At 31.6% G+C, this 24591-nt stretch overlaps 1 protein-coding gene across 1 annotated transcript in view; it reads left to right on the top strand.

Annotated features, from left to right (window-relative positions):
* Positions 1-295: 295 nt before the first annotated feature.
* LOC130452624 (GTP cyclohydrolase 1) overlaps positions 296-24591 on the top strand; it is a 51391-nt gene continuing 27095 nt past the window's right edge. The window contains exons 1-2 of the mRNA XM_056791973.1: positions 296-565; positions 15060-15269. Of these exons, the coding sequence (XP_056647951.1) occupies positions 418-565; positions 15060-15269 (358 nt within the window). The 5' untranslated portion in view covers positions 296-417. The remainder of the gene's footprint in view (positions 566-15059; positions 15270-24591) is intronic.

The raw sequence follows: 24591 nt of genomic DNA, 5'->3' as shown, positions 1-24591 counted from the left end.
TTTAATAAAATAATTAAATTATAATAATTTGAATATTAGTCCATTTTCACAAACCTCACAAATTAATAAAAATGATAAAATAATAGAGTTTTACAAAATCCATACAATAAAATATGTCAAAAGAAGAACTATCAATTTGTACCACATTTATACAACAAATTAATATTAGAAAAACCGTTATTTTCGCTACCCGACAATTTTTCTGTGCGGTTTTTTCAAGGAAATCCCGTTGCCGGCTGGCGAAAATTTTCAAAGAGTAGCCGAATAACTGACGGTATAAAGTCATCGAATTTACGATTTACTGGCAGTCAGATTCTAGCTCGCGTCCGTGGAAGGTTTGAGAAACTTTTCCCCTACACTTAACACTACACGTGAACGAGTGAAAGTATAATTTGAAAAAAAATATATATATATATCATGGCTACGATAAATGGAGATCAGTGTAATAATACCAAGGCGAAAAAACCAAGACCTTTGTTAGCTAGAACTTGGTCAGATAATTATGAAATAAAGGATGTTGAGATACCCGGATCGCCTCAAACACCCAGAACTTCTACTACTCCAGGTAGGTCAATTTATCTATTATTTTGGTAAGTATAATTCGTTAATATGTATAACTAAACAGAAAATTTTGCTTTATGAAAGTTATTATTATAATATTTTCCAAAAATAATCTATTCAAAATAAAAATACATATTCGCAAAAAGTATAAGAACATACATTCAATTGTTACTTATTAGATTATCACGAGTATTGTTTTTAATGAATTGATAATAGCAAGAAGAAAAAATTATTTATATAATATATATAATTTTTTCAGAAATATTTTACATTTAAAAATATCCTAAGATCTACACTCTTTTACGAGTAGACTTATTTTTAAAGAACATCATGCAGTCAAAAGATAACTTGAAAATATATTTTTGAAGTACTCTGGTCTGTTCTGTTCCTTCGTGATTATAAAATCGGTGTCAACGCGATATTAGGGAGATCCATCAAATTCGTTCTTTCGTTTCTTGCGATGTGGGAAGCTTGTATGTCGTTTTGTATTGGATTCTTCCTATTTGTGAAATGTGTGAAATGAATCATCGCATAAAACGATTGCCCCATACAAAGTTTTCATGAAAAACACCATAATTTTTGTGGTTCGAAATAAAGAATCCCTGTATTATTGGTTTTTCATCATATTGAATTACCCAACATGTCAATTGGCCTCTTTGTCGCTCAGTTGCATGCATCATCTTACATGTTGTAACTACTCTCCTACGAAAATGGTATGTTATTCGTTATGTTACGAGGATAATTTTTCAAGTAAAGAACTATTTTATGATGTAATAGGAGAAAATTTGGTTATAAACGTAAATTGTATTTCATTTTTTCTTTATTAAATTTAGTCGCCACTAATATTCAAACATTCACTATTTTGTGGCTTCAGATTTTGGATGCCATTATTAAAGAACTACCACCGCTAAACGAGTTGGTAATAGTTTCTTTTTCATAATTTTTTAAATGCTTTCTCAGAAGATAGTTTTAGCGACCGAGTGTAATAGTTAAGGCTGTGTACGAATTTCCTCATCAACTTTTTGAGTCTTTATTAAAGGCATTAGACCATCCAAATCAGTATTTATCAAAAAGACTTTATTAAAAAGCTTACACTATTTATGCACAAGTTCCCAATAAACTTCAGCAGGATGAATTTTTTTGCATTTAAAGATCGAATAATTGAATGAACTTCACAGTCAATAATATTACTGATGACATGGTGATAAACCAAATTTCTCCATTCAACAACGACACAAACGTGAAACGTAATGGCGGTGTATTGAGAGACTGGCAACCTTGAATTGACGTCACTCGACAAGATAAGCGGACACGATGCATAATCGGTTCTTAGTTTAAAAATGACCCTCGTATGTCATTTAAGGACATTAATAAACACAAGCATGTATCAACAATTGTGGAATCTAGTGTTCCAACAAAATTTCTCTTATGCTGGTTATACTTATGTATCAGTATCGAATTTATGATTCCATGTAACATAAAATTCATCATTTAGTTTTTGCTAGTCTTCTAAGAAAACGATTGGAGACCATATTTTTGTAATTTACAAACTCCTTGGCAGGCAAGTTTGAATGATAAGGATATACACTCTTTTGATGTACTTCCAAAGTTAGGTATATATTTATTTATCTTATCTTTATTTCCACCTATTTTGATATTTTCGTCTTCACTGTTCCTCAATTTTGCTGTAGTTGGAGGTTAACTGTAATACAAGGTGGTAGGTTATCTCATTCAAGGAGAAATTGGGACTCAAACACTTCTTCCACTACCTCCCAATTCTTCTTAAATTCATTATCGTGTGTTTTAATGAATAATCTAAAATTTCTTATTATTGTCTTTGTGTCTACGATGGTTAACCAAGGTTTGTTCTAATGATATGATTTGTTATAGTCATCATAATCATTTTTGTATTGGCTATTGCTTTCAATAGATAGAATGATGTGCTTGTCTTGCCATTTGATCCATATTTTTGAAAATTTAAATTTAAAATAATACACAGCTCTACAGTAGATTGGTCGAGTGTAACTTTTTCAATGAGAATTAACTATAGTCTATTTTTATGCAAATAATAAAACCAAACCAATACGGTCATTTTAAATATTATTACAGAATAATCTTGATATTTTTATAAATGTACCTGTGCTACATTGTAAATGTTGGTGGCGATAGTTCATCTTTTGAGTCCGAATCTGATTTAGATTTGTGAGAAGTAACTCTAATTATACTGGAGTGTTTTAATATTAAAATTATTATTTATGAATGTAATGATGTTGTAAAGTCAAAGTTAAAGTTATATGGACAAAAACATTCTTAAAATCACTTATGGTAATCAAGTGTACAATATTAAAAGCTAACTTTGAAAAATTTAAAATTTTCACCATTAAAAAATGGTATCTTACTAGGGTTGACTGTTAGAGACTAAAAATGAATAAACAAGCATTCTTTAATATTCTATTTTCCAAAATGTTAGTTTTTTTTTTGTTTATATTAACAAACAAAATACATGAACTGCGTTCGATGCTTTATAAAAAACTTATGAACGATTTTATGCGAAGAAATGCGTTTATTATCACATTTAAAGTCATAAAACAATATGAAATCTCCAGGTGAGATATTTCCCATATTATTTTCATAAATCCGCCGTGAAAACGATTTTCTAGAACCAAAAAACGAGGGAACTGCGAAAGTATAAAATTATCCGTTCAAATGACGTATTGAAAGAAAAGAATGTTTAAAAACTGATATTTATATACGATAATAAACTTATACCCATATAATCAGTATGACACAATTTTCTTAACATACTTAGTGGAATAAAATTTTTTAGAAAAAATTGCACTTTTCACCTTGAGCTGTTTAGAAGTTATAAGTTAGGTTATAGTTAAGTGTACGATCAATATATACATTATATTAATTTTTACTGTATATCAAAAGTGATACGATTATCGATTACGAATGCTTCATTATTTTAATACTCTATCATTCATAAAAATAGACTATACCAAGGTGGTCAAATTTTGCATTTCGTAACAAATTTCTCTTTCATAATGTCAAGCGAAAGTCGAAACGGTGTCTAACAAACCAAAAATAATAGTTTCCGTTATTTGTTTACTTCACACAAGCGCATGTTTGTTGATGAGTGTGACAAGTTAAAGCTTGCAAGTATCAGCTAATTTGTTTATTAATCTTTAACTGTGAATGATTTATTCGATGTTTATGATCATAGTTTAGTCCCAGTTATCCCTGTGAGATGCAAGAACGTGATGTGATTTATACTTTTTGGCATATTTCTTCGTTCTCGTAATTTCCGATTAGTAAGCTTTGAAATGGGTGAAACCTAGTCTAGGCAAAGGTAACTGTACCATCATCGACATACCGTGGACGAGAACATGAAAAAAATTCGCAATAGAAACCGTTCAGGGCGGCCTCGGAAAACCATAATCGCTGAAGGCAAACGTATTAAGAAGCTGGTCTTTTTGGAAGAATGGCAGTAAAGAAATCTCTTTTAAGACGTCAAAATGAAATTAAAAGGTTGCAAATGGCTAAAGAATATAAAATGAATGCATGAAGAGTGAAGAGAGTTTTATGGAGTGATGAGTCAAAGTTTGAGGTTTTTGGGTATAAGAGAATAGTGTTTCTGTGAGGATCAAAGGAAGAACGGATGTTAGATCCATTTGTAATCCTGTCTGTAAAACACTCTGGAGGGTTGGGGATGTTTTGGGATTGTGTTGGACTGGACGACTGGAGACCTGACAAAAATTAGAGGGATTATACAGAAAGAAGGCTATGTAAATATTAAAGGAATGAGTAGGTACATTTTTTATTTTTCTCTTCAATAATTTCTGAAAATCATCCTTATTTTTATGTGAACACCATTGTACTTTTAGTATAATGCAAAACATTTCGTTCAGGACCTTAACTTGAAAATGAAATTTTTGGCCTAAATCTTATTGGTCTTGAAGAATGATCTAAATAAGACATTCTGATAATGAACATGAATCTAGAAGTTGCTCATATATGAACTACTACTTTCCAACAAATTTTTTATTCATTTATGAATGATTTATTTTATAACAAATATTTAGGAAATTTGTAAAATTTCAAATATGTGAAACTGCACTTTTTCTAGTCAAACTTGAGGCCGAGACTGTAACCAAATACTTATTTACGCGACCATCATCTCATAATAGTTAGCAACCGTTTAGCAACAAGATCATATAGAAAATCTTTTTAATTTGATTAATAATCTTAAACACTGAATGAAATTTCAAATCGAGCCAACACTATGATATAATTAGTGTTTTTCATCAAGTTCATTTATCAACAAGTAGAGTGGTAGTAACGCCATCTTCCTTGTTTCTTGAAGTACCATCTATAAGTGAAATTTTATAAATTGGTACAAAATCTCATATTAATATTAATGCGATATCATCAAATATTTCACTAATTTTTCATTGAATCATATATTATCATCAAAAGCCAGGAATTATGTGAAATTTTTAGTCAATAGGTTGATTAAAAGTTTGTGATTAGAAAATTCCATCTAAACAGAGTAACTAACAGAGTAAGATAAATGAAATTTATCAAAAATGAAACGAACCTGTGAATTAACAAAACAATTGACGTCAATAACATAATCTTGAAACTTTTCTTTAGGTATTGAACACTTGTTAGTTGATTCTCATTGTCGTTTTTGCTAAACCTTCACATTGGAGGTTTCGTCAGTTTGAAAAACGACACATTGTTACATTAAGACAGTGTGATCATCCAAAGAAATAAGTTTGATTAAGAGTACAGCTAGAGCAACACATCATGAGTTGATCCAATTTTTTGGAGAAATAAAAATTTAAATTCACTGTAATTAGATAAAACAGTACATGTTGTACATACTTGTACATACATACTTGTAACAACTTGTCACATTCACCATGTATTAAAAGCAAATTTACATATCTAATCTTCGTTATTAAATTTGAACCATTATCGAAAGTATCAACATTTGACTTTTTTATTTCTTTTAGTACTTGTATCAACGGCTTAAAATAAAATTAGATCACACCTGCATATATATTTTAGGATCATTTAAATACTTAATTTTAGTTTTTTGAGACAATCTGTATATGTATTAACTTAATAGATATTTCTGGTTTCTTATATATATAACAAATTCTTAAAAATTTTTTTGGAAGCAAAAATCTTGAGTAAATCATTTCTGTCTTGGAGAATGCATTGAAATCGAGAACTTTTTAAGCAAATTGTGTTATTGTAAAGTGAAAATTTAAATTTATTTTGTTAATAATGGATGTGCCTCAACGTTTAACAAGACATGTGACGAATGAAGAAGCCGCTAGAATAATCGCGCTCATACAAGATGGCCGTAGTCAAAGATACGTCGCCGGGTAATTGGAGTTTAACAAAGCACCATATCCAGAGTTGTTATTCACTACCAAGAAACAGGGCAACTAACCAGAAGACCCGGCAAGGTCGCGGAAGGGTAACTTCGGTAGTAGATGATCGTTATTTGAGGTTAACGGCGTTAAGACAAACAGATCGAAATAGACCGAGAAAAGCAGGTATACGAGCCAGAGTGCCAGCTAGAGGTCCACGTCTTACCAGAGAACATCGAGTAGCAAGATTGGAATTTGCTCGAGAACACGCAAATTGGAATATTCAAGATTGGTCCAATATTTTATTCACGGATGAATAGCTTTGGTGGTGGTTATTTCGAGGGTTGCACGGAGTTAGTACCAGTGAATGATGAAAGACTAAAGCCGACAGGTACATAACCAATATCCTAGAACACCATGTAGTGCCCTATATGCCTCATATCGGTGACAACTCTGTGCTAATGGTCGTCCACACGCTGCTAGAGTGGTTCGGCAGTACTTAGAAGAGGCACCAATAAGAACACTAGATGATCTTCAAAATGTTCTTTTTAACTTCTAGAAAAACATGCCGCAAGGATACGTCCAGAACCTGTTTAGAAGCTTCCCACGTCGAATGGAAGCTGTAATTAGAGCGAGGGGCGGTAACACTAGAAATTCATTGGCGGGTTTTAGTTTAAGCACCGTTCATTTTTTTGTATAGATGTTTTGTACAATTTTCTTGATATTTTCTATGTTTTGGTAAATCAAACTTTTTGTCCTCTGTAGATTAAACTGATATAAAATAAATGTTGCAAAAGGCGTATATATTGGTGTTTTAATTTGTAATAAAAATAAAATTCGAAAAACAGGCAACACATTTAAAATATTTGAAAAATAATGAGTGATGCGATAATTCTTGTGGGATGTATATATATACAAACTTTAATTTCTTATTTCTTAGACTGTTTATATATGTTTATTATTCTAAATGTTCTTGATTTTAAGTTTCTTCTGTTTTAAAATTTGTTTTTTAAAATAATTTTTGAAAGAAAGATGAAAATTGACTTAGTTAAGTCTGTTTCAAAATATGATACACTGACAATTTGCGTATTTCTATTAATCAATATTTCACCTTCAATATCAAAATAAGAATAAAATAAAAATAAAATTTGTTTTAATAAGAAAAATGAATTTTCATACGGTAGGTTGTTTAGTATAAATACGAAAATTGCCAGTGTCAATATTATATTTTGAAAAAGACTGTCGAAAGTAAGTCGAAACGTCAATTTTTACATAAGTTTTCGAAAGCTCGGAAAATATATTAAAGTTAGTCCACTTTAATGTTTCATTGCTACTTTCCCAATACGAAAACGCTTTATATATATATATATATATATATATATATATATATATATATATATATATATATCTACCCTGCTTTTCATAGCAAAGCCGAGTTCACCAAAACACTTAGCATTTAGATGTTAATAGAGAAGTTGAATTTTCAAACGATCCTTATCTATTTTTTTGCAGTTCTCAATTTATTGGCATCCTAAAATCGAAATTTTTTATATATTCTCATACAAAATTTTCTAATACCTCCATAAAATATAATTTGAAAATAAAACAAACTCTCGAAATATCTACAGTCTTTTTCTCTTTGAAGCACGATGACGATTGTCTTGTGAAAGTCTAAAAATGTATCCAAGAAGGGATGAACACAGATGCCCACTTCCTGATTTCCAAAAATTATGTTTTTCAATAGAAAATGTAAGAAAACGTATAATTTTCAAAACCTACTAATAAATTTTTAGAGTTCCTCACCCCCTCCACTTAAACGAAACACTGGTAACAACGATGGCCAAACAATATGTTATATATACTGCGACCGAAAGAATCTATTCTGTCTTCTGTTTTTTCTAAAGCCCCGAGGTATTTACAGCTAATCTATTAATCCCACTCATTTCAGAAAGTCTAGGATATGGGATTGCTCTCGCTGCAAAAAATCTATTTCATATTCTCTCAAGTGTACTACTTTGAGTTCTGTAGTCTCTCAAACTTTGAGCGAATGTGGATTCTGGTTTCATCCTCTGCGTAACAGAATCTGCAGTTGCATCCAATAGACAACACGAGATCAAAAATACAAAAATTAAACTTCATATTTTGGACCGAATATATATCTCACTCTGTATCATATCTGCATATTGATGTTTGTAATATCTGTTTATTTATAGAAAAGGTTGCTTTTACTTTTGGAAATAAGAATTATCCAATATTATATAGATATCCTCAATCTACTAAATATCTATAATTTCCATAGTTCTCACAATGGCTTATTGATAAATGAGTTTCCTAATAATATTGAAATTAAAATAATAAATAATTAAAATAATTAAAATATTGGTCTACTTAGAAAGCTGTGCGTAATCATGAAAATGCTCAATAATAACAGTGTTGTTGATAGTTTATACTTTTGATAAACTGCAGATTGTAACAGTTTCAAAACATCATAATGTATTACATTGAAAATACATCATAATTGTTTCACATACTAATTTGAGTATGGGATCATAAATACGGCGATGATGTGTTGATAACCTCTGTAATCAGTATTACAATTTTCGACTGTTATATTATTATATCTAAATGTAGTAAACATATATACAGGATGTCCCGTGAATTAGAATCTTAAATTAAAGGAATGAAACATTGCCGAGAAAATATTCAACATACAATTTTAAAATTATGTATAGGTCATAGTTTGCGTCGTACACAACATAAATATTAGTTTTTACAAATACTCTTGAGGCAGTGACGTGATACCAAGGGTTTATCATATCATATTTTAGTGATAATTCTTCATACATGTCCTTTATAAAAGGTAGATTGAATGTCTAGTTCTAATACATATTTTTCAAATAATTTAAACACACATGTTTTATTTTATGGAGGTTTGAAATTCATTATTCTGTAAATAAAAAAAATTCTAGTCAAGTAAAGCTACATATAAAATATTAACGGAAACCATACTAACTTATCAATATATATATTAAATTTTTTTACAAGAATACGATTCAAAACCAACGAAAATCTTAATTAATTATTTCCCAGATGATGAATACATAAGTATTCGAAAGCTCGGAAAATATATTAAAGTTAGTCCACTTTGGTGTTTCATTGTCACGTGACTTAAATGCAAAAGCTTCAGTTTTAGAGAAGAGTGAACACGATACAAAAATGGTATATGATATAAGTAAGTTATATGCCGTAAGTTATATACCTGCCTAACGACTTTAAAATTTCGAGAATTAAACGTGTTCCTATCACTGCCACAATTAACGATATCATCAAAAAACGAATACTTAAGTGATGTGGCACTGGTGAGTGGCGACATCAATTCAACACGAATCGATAAACTCCATTTATTGATAAAGTACTTAAGACTAAACTATTCAAAATTTCAAAGAAATGAAGTCATACGAAATAAAGTATTTTCACGTACTTCTTTGTTCTCATAAAGTATAGAGTACAATTACTTGAAATAACGTACAATATTTTATTATAAAGTATGGGTGGCAACCATAAGAACAATACATATTGTCATACGTCGTTTATTGTCAAGGCTGAAATTCACGAATTGCACTTTGAGTTGTCTAGCCTCTAGTACTTGTTAGCTAGACATTTGAGGTTTCTAAGCTAGGAAACCGAAAAATATTAGCAACTAATCAAGGAGCATTATTAATAATAATCACATACAAATAAAATTTACATTACCCCAGTTTCTAAAGACGGTAATTTGATTATGGTAACGCGAGTGGTATGGTGAAACTTGCTAGTGGTAGTAGGTATTCCATATTATTATAGTATTTCAACTATATGTCTTTACGTCTACATTGTCTTCATATTAATTATTTGCATTGGCGTAACTATTCGTCTAGCCGTAGGAGTTATATCTAAAAAAATCTCTTTCTGGGGACGGGCTTGGAAAGTACTGGGCTATCCTTGAAGTTACGTCAACGATTATACGAATATTTTAAAAAAGCATAATATGCCTTCTAGCGGTGAATTAATGGACTGGATTTCCTAGATTATAATTAAACTTGATATAATTATTATTTTGTAATATGTAATTATTGGTGACCGAGGTTACCTATTGGTGATAAAATGGTCTAGCTTCTTTTAGTCATTGACACAAGGTATCTTTTGGAAAATTAATCTCATAAAATCCTGGGAAGTAAAAAATTGAGTGAAATTAGAAATGTTACACCAACAAGTAATCATTTCTTGTTCTTTATTTAATAATCTCGACTGTTTTCTTCTAAAGAAACACACTACTACTTATTGGGAGCTCGTCTTTTTATGTTAAGACCAACAGGAGTTTCATGTTGGAAGACGTTAAACCAGGTCTGCGTGACCGTATTGCGTTAAATTTTTGTCTAATGGATTGGAGAGGAAGGTATATTTGTTGTATGTTTGTATGTATATAGATATTGGGGTATCATATACACAGTGACACAAATAATATATTTTTTAATGTAGATTTGTTACTTTACGAACACTATATTGTAATATTGGAGCCATTATTAACGTTTGAACTGATGGACAACAGCAGCACTTTGAGACAGAATGGCATAACATGTGATTGTGTTCCAAGTAGTTTTTTCTGTAAGTTAAAACACGTCGAACTACAAAGTTCCTCCTAGAAGCTTGCGTTAATACTTTGCAGTCACCAAACCTAAATTTCATTAAACATACTTGGGAATGATTGCACAAATTGCAATTGTTCCAAAAAGTTACTTGAAAGGAGATGCCACAAGCAGACATCTACTACCTTTACCATATTACAGGTGTATATTCAGCAAAATGTGGGTGTAAATATATTATTCTTTTTTCATTCTTGATTGAAGCCTATAACATTATTAAAGAAGAATTATTATATAGAAAGGGATTCGTTGTGTTAATGTAGCGATACATTTGGCGTAAATGAAGAATTTACCAACAACATAAACTAAGAGAAATCATTACTTCAATAAGATACTAAATTTTATGATGAAAATTGCCATAATTTGCTCCATTTGTTGACAAAAAATCATAAATTTATAAATTTCCAATCTCTGATGGTGTTTAAGTAACATGAGTTCGGAGACATCCAGCTTGGTTTGAAAAAATACTATTGCTGTACACTTCTAAATATAGCTTGTATCACAAACTTTTTTGTGGATATGGTTTGTACAGATTTCGATAATAATCTGACCATTACATTGATAGAAATAAAGCAGTGCTGGAGGAAATTTGATTGGTGAAAAAATGATTCAGTTCACTGAAAATAACCAACTGGAGAAAACTATGAGATGTGAATTTGATGAGTTTATCACTGAATGTTAATGGCGAAATGAAACTTTATCACAGTTATCTCAAAGTAATTTTTGTAGCTCAAAATTTAATGAAAAACTATTGATTGAATCCAACATGGTGGTCAATTGAAATTCTTGATTCATTGTAACTAGTCGAGATACTGTCGAAAAATTGAGCACAAAAAACTTTTGGGGAATGGTTCTTCGAAAAAGATCATAACAAATTATTTGTATCTTTTGAATGTTCACACATTCGAGCACAGTTTACTTTTACTTTCCAAAAGAACATTTGCCAAGGACAGTTTACTATGAATCTCCAAAAGAGCATTTTGAGTTTAGTTTTTATATTCAAAGGTGAACTTTCTCAAACTCGTATTGTGACTTTGGGCTTCACTTACAATGCTTGGATGGATGAATAAAAAAGAATCGACTTACACCAGACGTGGTAATCCATTACAGGATGGAATCATAACTGTTAATTAGACACATCAATTATAAGAAAATGACAGTCCATGAGGTGAGGCACACGAATACTCCAAAAAAGAAGAAGACTATATTTTGGATAGGAAGGTGCCATAAATACGAACTTCTTAATTCATTGTAAACTAATCCGCTTTTTAGTCCCGATAGCACCTAATGATTTGTGTCCAATTTTAGCCACTTTTTCAGTTTTTCTTGTACTTATGTTCTTTACTTCCAATATAGGCCCACCTTAATATTAAATATCTGTTCTGGGATAATTGACTAGTGTACACATTATAAAGTGGCCTAATATTATATGAAAAAAACAGACTTGGACGCCTATGGAATATGAAAGTTTGGACTGGCAAACTAGCAATGAATTTTTATCCAGTAACAAATCTAATACTACTTCAAGCACGTAGACACTACAACTATTAGAAGTTTGTTACCGTTTATGAGATAACAACATCTAAGTAACTACCATAATATTACTGCGATTCTTTCAATGATATAATTTCATATACATCGACGGATCCATTTAAATTGTGAGAATGCGTCTTGTGAAATAAATCATATGTACATTAAAATAAACAAACGTATGCAGATATGGCACACTTAATGGGAATAATTCATGCAAAATAACTGGTTCTTTTAAAAATAATATGAACATATAAAGCGTATTACTAAGTTAAAAATTTATATTATTAGCCCGTATATTATAATGTTTATTAATTATGTTTTTATTTTGTTAATGTATATAAATAATTATTTTCAATGTTTACAATGATATATCCTCGCTATATTCAATACGAAAAAAGCAAATGTAGAAGATTTAAAACTCAATTCAAAATGTCCATCTGTAAAGTTCATTTATGAAATAGAGAACAATGGGCAATTACCATTTTCTGCTAGTTTAATAATTGAGAATAATAATACATTTCCCGGTAGATCGTTTAATTCATTTTCCATATCGAAAGTTACAATATTGAAAGAACTTTTATTGACGATGTGGGGAAGGGAATTTGATAGATTAATTAACAGAGGTTTAAGAAATATCTGTCTCGTTTCCAAAATCAAAATGAAAAACAAAAAAAATTTGCTTTGATACCTTGTAAAAGTACTTTTTAAGTTATACATTGACATAATTGTTGGGCAATCGCAAGGATAAAATTCCATATTTGGAAAATCTATAACATTAGATGTGATGATGCTGCTGGTCATAATCATGAAATAAATATAAATAATGTAAAATTGTTAAAAAATGTATCCAATACTGAATTGCTGGATGCATTTGAAAGTATTGAGATTGTTATTTGTAAGAATAGTTTAAATAGGGACAAAGGGCCTATTTCTCACAGTCCACTTTATAGTTTAGTAGTCAAGGAATAAATGTGAGGTTTCCCGCCGAAGTGTTCTCGCTGGAATTATTATTCACGGGAGAAAGCTCATTGGTGGGAAAATTTAGTATATAGGTACGTTAAAGACTCCTTCAGTCTCTGAAGACGATAACTTGGTTATCGAAATGCACGTTAGACAGTGCAATTGTAAGTGTTGGTCTAGTAGTAGTGTGGACTGTGTGAGTAGAATGAACACACTGTTAACACAACGGTATCAAAGATTCCAACTTAGTTGTCAAAAATGTCACATCAATTCATTCTAATAGGCATCTATTAAAGCACTGAGCTTTCATATCAATGACTCAAAGCTAAGATAGGACAACCGAAAAAATCTGGAGAAAATAAGCAATAATAATACAGTCTTCTTGATATGGGCCCAATACTCTTATTAAAAAAAGGGGGCACAAACCTTCTGTTAATTTTTTTGTGACCTAAGAAAGAAATTGGGCGAAAGAAAGAGAAATACTCTGGTAGTAGCTTTCCGGGTTGGATCACTCCAAAATGTTCCTTCGGAACTGCGATACTGCTAGATTAAAATAGTATTTGAATATCAACAACACCAAACTGCACTTACTCACAGGGCACTGACGCCTCAAAAAGCACTCGATTAAGTTAAGACTAGTTTAAAATTTCTGGAGAAAGAAAAAACTAAAGTTCACCTAGCTCTAGAATGACTCTTCATTGCAAATATTGCAAGGCATGATGTGGGAGTGAGGGATTAAGCCTCCTTGAAGCCAGGAAATCGTTAAAACGCTGTTACTGGACGGCGAGATGTTAAAAACGGGCACAATAAACCTCAAGGATTCAGTGCAATGTAATATCTAGTCTATATTCGTATCTACATTATAAGCTGGAGGAAGGTGAGTATGGAAAAGGACTTTGGTCGCACGAATACTCACGATTAAGCTTGGAATGGAAGACCGTTGGTTTTAAATGTGATTGTTCAGAAGATCAACAGTGAGCTCTGAAATCGGAGGGTCATTTTTTATGATATTGTTGAATGCAGTCCTTAAGCTTCCCATGGCTTAATTTATACAACCTTAACATAAACGTTGGATTATCGCAAAGTGAGTGCACGTTTGGTTCCCTGGATGCTGACTGACGGATATAAGGAGCAACGCCTTGACTGTGGTCGCAAGTTTCTTCAATTTGAGGGGGTAGGCAACAAAGAAGATTGGTTAGACTCTATCGTCAGAGGAGATGAAACTTGGGTGTTTCTTTACGAAACAACAATCTCGTCAGTGGCCTCACTCTGGTTCAGTTTATCAAATAAATTAAAATAAATGTAGTCGGCAAGAAAGGTTTTGACGACTGAGTATCGGGATCAGAAGGAGATAGTCCTTATCGATTTAGGGCAACCCGGGATGAAAATAAACGATATTGTTGAACATTGACCAAACTCCGGCGAAAAATCGAGAGTTTTATAAATGTATAAATTAGTAATAATAATGTTTTCTACTAGCGAAAAATATAGAAACCTCACTTTTGGTACAGCAGGTAGAAGTTCAAGTCAAATGGAATCATTCATCAACTGCATTTCGGTAGATAGAAAATACGTGTAAGGTAATCTTTAGCAATTTGCCAAATTGTATTAACAAATATAATGAAAATTTTGTGATGAAGCTCTATTATTGAATTTATATAAATACATTTTTAAACTTTTGTTGGGCTACCTACAAAGTTAAAAATAATCGTAATATTTATTATCATCAATTACGCACGATAATTGAAAAAATTTATAACGATTATAGACACATGGCTTTCTTATGGCGAGTAAATATTTCACAGAAAAATAGCAAATTGTTTGGTTTTATGAAACTTTAGACTTCTCAAATGTAGTTTTTTGGCTCCTGCAACCTTTTTGAAAATATATTTTCATTTATTACGATATTCAAATAAATTAAGCAATATTGTTTAAGGTCATGAAAATTGCACATTCCACCACGATCTAGAGCTTGACCATCGACCTCCAACTAGAGAAGCTATGCTGCCAGAAATGTCTAGAGCTTACAAGCTGCTTCTGGGTTCACTTGGAGAAAATCCGGATCGACAAGGATTGTTGAAAACGCCTGAACGAGCTGCGAAAGCCATGCTATTTTTCACGAAAGGTTATGACCAAAGTCTCGAAGGTAAGCTTTTCAGTTATTCTGCACCAAATATTATTTTAATTTAATAATTTTTTGACTAACTTACTCTAACGAATCGAGTGACATGTTCAATTGCATTTTTTTATTTTTCAATTTGTTATTGTAGGTTTCCTATATTACTTTAAAGGTATTAACGGTTTTCTTCTGATGAGCGCCATTTACCTAGATTTAGGTATAAATTTTTTTTCCAAAAAATATCATCAAATCAATTTTATGATTAAATTTATATTCTCACTACAGTAGCATGTAAAAAACAATTTGTTGTGTGGGTAAGCGGTATCTCTTTGTAGAATACCCCCAACGTGTCTGGTGCGTGTCATAAAAAGCGACTAAACTGAGATTTTACTTTCCGATCCTTACTTTACTTCACTAGTCCCTTTGTTGCTTGTATTCGAAGGACCGATTTGTTAAAATGATAAGGTCTGTATTTAGATTATAATTTGTATTTTGATGTATACTTCTAACTCGTCACATACTCCCGTCTTTACGACTACCCTGTCTTAGTGCGATCCCCTCCTATATCTAAGGGTGGGAGATGCAATCCCTACTTGTTATATATTACAAGATGCCGCCCTCTACAAGTTTAAATACTTCAATTGAACAATAGGATAAAGCAAATAAAATATCAACAATCAACAAAAATTAAAATATGTGATAAACAAAATTCATAAATGAATCCGGATCTATCTATCTATAAATATATATCGATCCAATCGAAATTGCTAAATAATTATTAAATTTGATTGAAATTGTTCAAAATTGTAACGTAAATGTTGTGTCCTTTGTTTAATTTTCACTGGTGGTAGGTATAACACATACTTTTGGACAGCGCGTTTACAAACACTATTGATTGTTTTTATCGAAACTGCACATACTATACCTAAATGAGTGACGAAAACACGTCCCAATTTCCATTTTAAAGGTGGTAGATTTTCTTCGATTAAAACGATCATCGTTCCGACGGTTAAGTTGAGTTGTTGATGTTTGATGCCCTTTGGGTCTAGTTTGCAACTTGTTTATATATACCTTGTACTATTTTGCCCAAAAATGTTCCTGGATCTGTTGAATTTGCGGTTATATCATGCGATAAGGTATATCATGCAAATCGCTTCCACAGGAGATGTTAACGGTGCTCCGATTAGAAAGTGACTTGTGGTTAGTGGCTCCAGATCATTAAGAACCTGTGATAAGGTGGATATTGGTCTGGAATTAAGAAAAAGTTCAATGTATAAAACTCTTCGTTAGAGAAGCGTCTCCAACTACACGGCGAATATGATGTTTAACACTTCTAACCGCTCTTTCCCATACTCCACTGAAATGGGGTATTTTGATGGTATAAGATGAAAATTTGTGCTTTGATTTGAAAATTTACCTTTAATATTATCTTGAAAGTTTTGTGACCGAAAAAACTCCCGTTGGGCACGACCAAAGTTGGTTCCGTTATCCGATAAATCTCAGCAACATTACATCTTCGCGAAATAAAACGTTTCATTGAAGTTAAAAATGCCTCTGTTATTAATTTGCTTACTAGTTTTAGGCATGATGTAAAGACTACAAAATGTGTTCTTCCCGAGGGCTCGTTCTGTGCATCTCTTTGGAAGCGAATTCCCATTGGCTGCTTCCCAGCTGGTACGCTATAGCAAACCTTGTAGTCTTTACATCATGCTTCTAGATTATTGCTTTCGTTGAGAAACAAATAAAAAGAATAATATATCCCTTTACCTTGCGTGCATTCCGAGCAGGGCTTTCTTTGATTAAGATAAGGCCGGCGTAATCAACCCCTAAAATATAAAAGGGACGCAATGGCTGAACTCTTTGCTTTGGCAAATCACCCATTTTTTGGAATAAGTGTTTATGATTTGTTCGGGAATATTTAACACAAGAATGTATAATTTTCCTTACATCCTTGCAGCCAAGTGCCAAAACTGTTGCATTTCTCTTTAATGAATATGTTTCATTATTAGTTTTTCCGGCAAAAAATAGGAAATTTTTTATAACTTTTTCAATCGTCCACCTACACGAATAAGTCTATTATTAAAAATAAATGGATTTAATTTGGACAATATTTTGGATTTTGAACTTTTTACTGAATTTTTTTATTTCATTGTAAAATATCCTACTTTGAATGTGTCTAAGTATAGCCGTACTCGCATTTTCATACGTTGTTAATGATTTTTCTTGTTTTTTGTCTCCTACAGTTGTTTATGAACCTGAAGCAATAAGCTACAATACGTTTTAATTTGTAGAAGGATGAAAAATTAGAAATAATTGGTAATCCTGGTTCAATAGAAATCAAGTTGATTGAAAATATGAGTTTTCTTTCTGAAATCTATGAATCAATGAATTTTCGGTAGCTCTTTGCGTATTCAATTTAGGCCAATTGTATAAATTTTGGATGTTTTACTCTATTGCCCGCATATTGTTGCCAGTGATTGGGTGGTTCGGATAACCAAGAAAGTACTCTGGTGGAGTCAGTCCATTAATATTTTTTTTTGATTAACTCGATTTTTGAGCATACTAATTTAATTGAATGTTATAAATTATGAAATAACTACGCCGTACGCCTTTGCAGAGCTGTCCGCAAAACCATGAATTTCGATTGACTTATAAGGGTAGCAAGTAATTATATAAGTGTTGGTCAGTCCTATTTTAACTTTAGTATTCACATATTTTGTAACAATAATTTCACAACTGTAGGTGCGTTTAGTAATAGATTTATCATCTGAAATGTTTGGCAGATTGACCTTATATCTAAGATCGTCACTAGTGCAATTCGAAAAAAATCCAAGTACCTTGACTTCCTCGTTTTTATCGACACTAACTGTTATTACTTGCCCATTTACATAAATTAGATCCACCCGATAATAAAATAGAAGAAATTTGACTTATAATTTTGAGTATATAGTCCGATGAGTTGCTACCCGTAATTAAATCGTCCATATAAAAGTCTTGCTTTATGATTTTACTTGAGAGGATACTTTGATTCTGATTATATTGTGATTGATTTTAACATCTGACTGCTAAAAAAGGGGAACCGGTTAAAGCGTACATTACCGTTTTTAGACAAAAAATTTTGATAGGTTCATTTGGGTTGAATCGATATAAAAATGTCGTCTTGAATTGTTGGACCGGTCATTAAACAATCGTTTAAACTTATATTATTTGAAGTCTTCATAGAAGCGTTAAGTACTAACCGCAGAGGGGTCCGTTTATAGTTTGTTTGAATACAGGATGATGTGGTAGGTAATAACATCTAGTTCTTTGTCGGCAACAACTTCCATGTGGTCTAATTGTAAATATTCACTTAAGAATTCTTGAAAAGTCTCTTTTAATTTCGAATTGCTAACTAATGTTTTTTTAAGATTTATGAATTGTTTGATGTTCTTACAAAATGTTTCTCACATGCTATTTGTTCGTTTGATAAATTTGATACGGATGGCAATTCCTAGTTTTCCCAAGTACGAATCTGAATTGGATTCTGAATAAGTCTTTATTAAGTTTAATGATAAATTTCTCGATTTGTTTTCTATCGGACAGCCTACCAATAATTTCCAAAACAGGATGGCTCCAATTAAGTCCACAATTTGGTCACGAAAAATTGTTTCGATCCAAGATTTGTCAAAGATGATGGGGTTGTGATTTGATCGAAAACTATGAAACTTGTCGCCAAATCTGTGAAAAAGGATGTAATAGTTATGTTAACCTTCTTGGAAACTTGACTTTCGGTTAGATTGACGGCGGTAATTGTGCTGTTGATTTTGTTCCCTTATGGACCTAATTTATCACACAGTTCGGCTGTTATGATGTTTTGTTTCTGAACTTTGGTCTAATAATGCACAAGTGTGAAAGTTACCAAAACAGTCCATTATTAATACAATTGCGGTAGGTAACTTGATTTGGATAAGAGACACGTGAAGTATTTACAGATGGAACATAATGCGCAGCAGTATATGACAGTATATGACTCCTTACAAAACGAATTTGATCTATAGTGTAGTTGGACCTTAAACCAATTCTACACAATTTTTATTTCTGTTACCTCTAATTACAAAAATTCGTTACAGTGATAACTGATATGTGATTTTTTACAAAACACGCAATTGTTTTTTGTTTTAAATTTGTGAAAAATCTATTATGATTATTGTTGTTGTGGCTTTTAGATCTTTTGAGTTGATTGGAAGTTTGATTTGGAACTTTGACATTTGCGGGTTTTGAATTTTGAGGAGTATTTTTGATAGAGGTTAGTGACTCTAATATTTTATAACGTTTTTCTAGAAAATCATTAAACGAATTACCTAAATGCAGGTAAATTCTTTTGAAGAGTAAATTGCCATTTCCTTTTTTAGTATAGTCGAATTTTTATAATACAATTAGTGCAGCTGAATTATTATTAATTATATCCAATAAGTGGCGTAATTTAATGTATGAGGATTTACTTGAGGGTTGAATATTTAAAATGTTGAACACATGTTGGTGCATTATCAGTTTTATGTTCTTAAAACGTTTTTTTAACAAACTAATGGTTTTTTCGTTATTATCGTTAGAAACGGTTAATGATTCCATGGCGCGTGCCGTTTCGTCCTTTAAACGACCGTGAAGATAATGAAATTTACTTATTTCTGACAGATTTGTATCATCGTGGCCTTGACTTAGGCCTTGAAAGACTCATAAAAAGAAAACCAATCGCTATAATCATCACAGAAGGTTTATAAAGGTAAAGGTTTTAAGAATGTGCTGCTTTCTGGATCAGTATGTTTTTGTTCATATTTTTATGACGAATGAATTTTGATTAAAGGAAATTTCTGCGAATTAGTTCGAGAGAGTATCGACTTTATGTTTGAAACGATTGTTTAATATTGATTTTCAACCTATTGTTTTTCCTTATTGGCTTCTTCTTCCGAAGCAATGATTTCATCTTGTTTTTGTGGAGGTGTGAATATCAACCCTTCCATATCAAAAATTTGGTAAAGATCTAAATTTCGTGATTCTAACGAGAAGGTATTGTCGCCGTCCGTAAATTCATTAACAGCTTCTGTCGAGTAATAGAACCTTTAACAGCTCGTCTTTTGATTTTAAGTTCTTGCAAACTCATTTTTAGTTTAATTCGATATCAAAATAAAATTACGCGATAAATCTTGTCTTGGCAAAAAAGAATGAGAAAGGAACTGAGCCACTAACCTCAACTAGAATTGCCGACGTCTTCTTGGCCAAGAAGCTGCTTAATTCCGGGTGGAAAATCTCGACTTTTGATTTTTCAGAAGAGATGCTTAAATAAATTGTTGATAGTTTTGATTTTACTAATATGTTTTCACTTTTACTTGTAATTGATTCAATTCGGCTCGAAACGGATTAATGTTGTTTGTAATCGAAGGACCGATTTTTCAAAATGATGAGGATGTATTTAGTTTATAATTTGTTTATTGACGTATACTTTTAACGATCGAACTAAGACTCGTTACATACTCTCGTTTTTACGACTACCCAGACTTATTGAGATCACCTCCTACATCTAAGGGTGGGAGATGCAATCCCCACTTGTTATATATTACAAGAATTTTGTAAACTCTTCAATCAGCCTTTATGTAGAATAACACCTTCATTCTCTTTATTTGGCCTACATTGGCCACCTATTTAATATTCACATATTCCCTATCCCTCGCAGAAGGGATTTATAGTGTAAAATATTGATCAAGGACAACACCAATTCTTAACGCTTTTAATCGACTTTCCATTTGCTAAATTTTTCTAGAAATGCCTCAAATTATTTGGAAATATTTTTCATTGTAACAATAAAAATCGTCAATTATTACCGACATGGTCTCACTCGTACCAGTTGCTGCATATGATCCACACTCTCCCACTTTTATTGAGTCTGACAGGATGGTAGAACACACAACACTGTCTAGTGACTGAGGAAACACAGTTTAATCACTTTCTGAATAACATACTCTTATATAAAATTCAGTTTCCATAATATAAGGTAAGTATAATTACAGAACATCATAGTTTAGGGGTGTCCGGCGGAGGGTTGTAACCATAATATGTATCTGGAAAAGAGCATCGCGTGTTTTAATGCTATGACGAATAAAATACAAAAAATTGAGCTTGATAAATTAATAAATTCGAGAAAAGATTTTGTACCCCTTGTTTCCTGTTGTTACCTATCAAACGAACCATGATTCAAGTTTCATGAGTGGGGATCATTCTTACCGGTGTTGGGGACACACATGTTCTGGTCCTCAAGGGCTCTTATACTATAGGAGAATTTGTTAATTCGAAATTAGCATGAACGAGATGTGGAAGGAAACTACTGACAGTTATTTTGCAAGAGTTTCTCTCCCTAAAAAAATTTTAACATAAAATATAGAGTTGTGGGCACCATCAGATCCAACAAATGGAACCTGTCAAATGGCTAGAACAAGTCTCGAAGAAGGCCATTGCAATTACTTTGAAGCTGAAGTAAATGCATGGGTTTTAAAAAAGACACAGAGAAAAAAAAACAAGGCAAGAATTTTTTTCTAAATTAGAAGAACAGCTAAAAAACGATGAACGATCAAAATCTTTTTCATGTTATAATTTTGATTCCAAAAAATGTAATTTGTTTACCTTACGTATTTTTTATCAAAATTTTCATGGTAAGAATAGGTATAAATGTCTGTATAATGTCGGTAGAAACAATATAAGCCAGATTCAGATACCATAAAATTAACATAAATATTTTAATAAAAATGAAATAATATAATTGAATATCTTCTACACCAAAACGTATTTAGAAATACTATTTTATTATACCCTTTAATAAAATATACTTTTAATTAATCCCACATTCCATTCATATCCTCTCGACCCCAGTGATTTGCGTTAAGCGTAAGTACTTGAAAATCTCTTCCGACAAAATGTGATTTTCATGAAGTGGAAGTAATTCTGGAACATTTGGAATGTACGCTGGGCGGCGACGGAGTATATTTTATATTTGTTTTGGAGTTTTAGTTACTGATATACAAAAAAACAAAACAGATCAGAACTAATGTCGCTTTCTTAAGTTTATAGCAAGTGTTTATTTTTAATCAATAATTAATAACTTTCATTATCAAACGAACCATGATTCAAGTTTCATGAGTGGGGATCATTCTTACCGGTGTTGGGGACACACATGTTCTGGTCCTCAAGGGCTCTTATACTATAGGAGAATTTGTTAATTCGAAATTAGCATGAACGAGATGTGGAAGGAAACTACTGACAGTTATTTTGCAAGAGTTTCTCTCCCTAAAAAAATTTTAACATAAAATATAGAGTTGTGGGCACCATCAGATCCAACAAATGGAACCTGTCAAATGGCTAGAACAAGTCTCGAAGAAGGCCATTGCAATTACTTTGAAGCTGAAGTAAATGCATGGGTTTTAAAAAAGACACAGAGAAAAAAAAACAAGGCAAGAATTTTTTTCTAAATTAGAAGAACAGCTAAAAAACGATGAACGATCAAAATCTTTTTCATGTTATAATTTTGATTCCAAAAAATGTAATTTGTTTACCTTACGTATTTTTTATCAAAATTTTCATGGTAAGAATAGGTATAAATGTCTGTATAATGTCGGTAGAAACAATATAAGCCAGATTCAGATACCATAAAATTAACATAAATATTTTAATAAAAATGAAATAATATAATTGAATATCTTCTACACCAAAACGTATTTAGAAATACTATTTTATTATACCCTTTAATAAAATATACTTTTAATTAATCCCACATTCCATTCATATCCTCTCGACCCCAGTGATTTGCGTTAAGCGTAAGTACTTGAAAATCTCTTCCGACAAAATGTGATTTTCATGAAGTGGAAGTAATTCTGGAACATTTGGAATGTACGCTGGGCGGCGACGGAGTATATTTTATATTTGTTTTGGAGTTTTAGTTACTGATATACAAAAAAACAAAACAGATCAGAACTAATGTCGCTTTCTTAAGTTTATAGCAAGTGTTTATTTTTAATCAATAATTAATAACTTTCATTATCAACAACCCTTTGCCATTTTGTGCAAACGTTCAATGCTGTATCGATAAAAATCAATTGGTTTGGAAGCGAAATATCTGAAGCTTGTATTTTTAACATCATTCAAATGTGCAATTTTTAAGAATATGACGTATCGATCGGAATGGATTGACATCCCACGGGGCGATATTGAGCGAGTATGGTGGGTGAAGCACTAACCACCACCCCAGTTGAAAATGAACAATTTTACCAATAATCCACCATATAGGATCAATTTTATCCAGAGATCAAGCAAAAAAACGAGTCTTTATAGTGTCGTTGAAGCCATACGTTACATATGGTGTATCGGTTGTCTTTGTTCTCTTCGGATGTATTATGTGGAACCCAAATATCTCATCTGCTTTTTAAATCCACTTTTATTAGCTTGACGACCTGTATGTGGATTTGTTTGTTTGTGAGCTTGTTTATAACTCTCCCTTATAACTTATCAGTGTTAGTAAATCCCACCACTTTAATTGCGCTCTTTAGCTTAGCTGGTTAAGGTGTCAACCTTTGAATTTCCTGTTGGCGGGTAAAATCCTGTTCATGGTGAAAAAAAATTGTTTTTTAGAAATCATTAATTTCGAAGTACATGATGCTAAAAAGTTAAGTTAAAAATAAAATCAAAATAAGCTTGTAAACTTAATGAAAAATATGTCGCGCGCCCACGACACGTGCTTTAAAAGCGTGTTTTTTTAATTTTTTTAAACAACATATTGTTTTCCAATTTTCTAGTTTCATATGCTATGAAAGCGTGTGATTTGTTTTTTTAAACTATGTTTATTTTCAAATCTTGCAAATATTCTTGGGTTGGCCAAGTTTGATTAAAGATGATTTAGAGTTCCTTGATTATTTGAAATGGATTTGCTTCCATTTTGCAGTCGTTGTCTAATGCTGGTCTTCCTGGTCGAAAGGAACTCTTAGAAGTCAAAATTTCCAGATTTAAACTTTTAGCATCTTCGAACATCCATTACACATATTATGTTGCGTAACTCAAAAAACGGATATATTCTTCTGATATAAGGCCGGCCATTTTACACCAAATTGTCTTCGAAATGTCTTAGAAGTACACAATGAGCTGAAAAACGATATACATCAAATATCGATGTATGCAGAAACGACATTATTTTTTGGTCCCCCTAAAATTCAATAAGAAAACGTGTTGTTATATGTTATAATTTTTATAAATTTCATGACACAAGAATCTAGTTTTTAAAATTTGTTGTTTACGTAGTGTATAAAAACTGTTTTGTTTGTAGTAATACAAAACA

This window comes from Diorhabda sublineata, chromosome 2 (genome assembly GCF_026230105.1).
Source record: "Diorhabda sublineata isolate icDioSubl1.1 chromosome 2, icDioSubl1.1, whole genome shotgun sequence".
In the NCBI taxonomy this organism is placed as follows: domain Eukaryota; kingdom Metazoa; phylum Arthropoda; class Insecta; order Coleoptera; family Chrysomelidae; genus Diorhabda; species Diorhabda sublineata.
The sequence above is the reverse complement of the archived record's forward strand: the minus strand, read 5'-3'. Positions and strand labels throughout refer to the sequence as shown.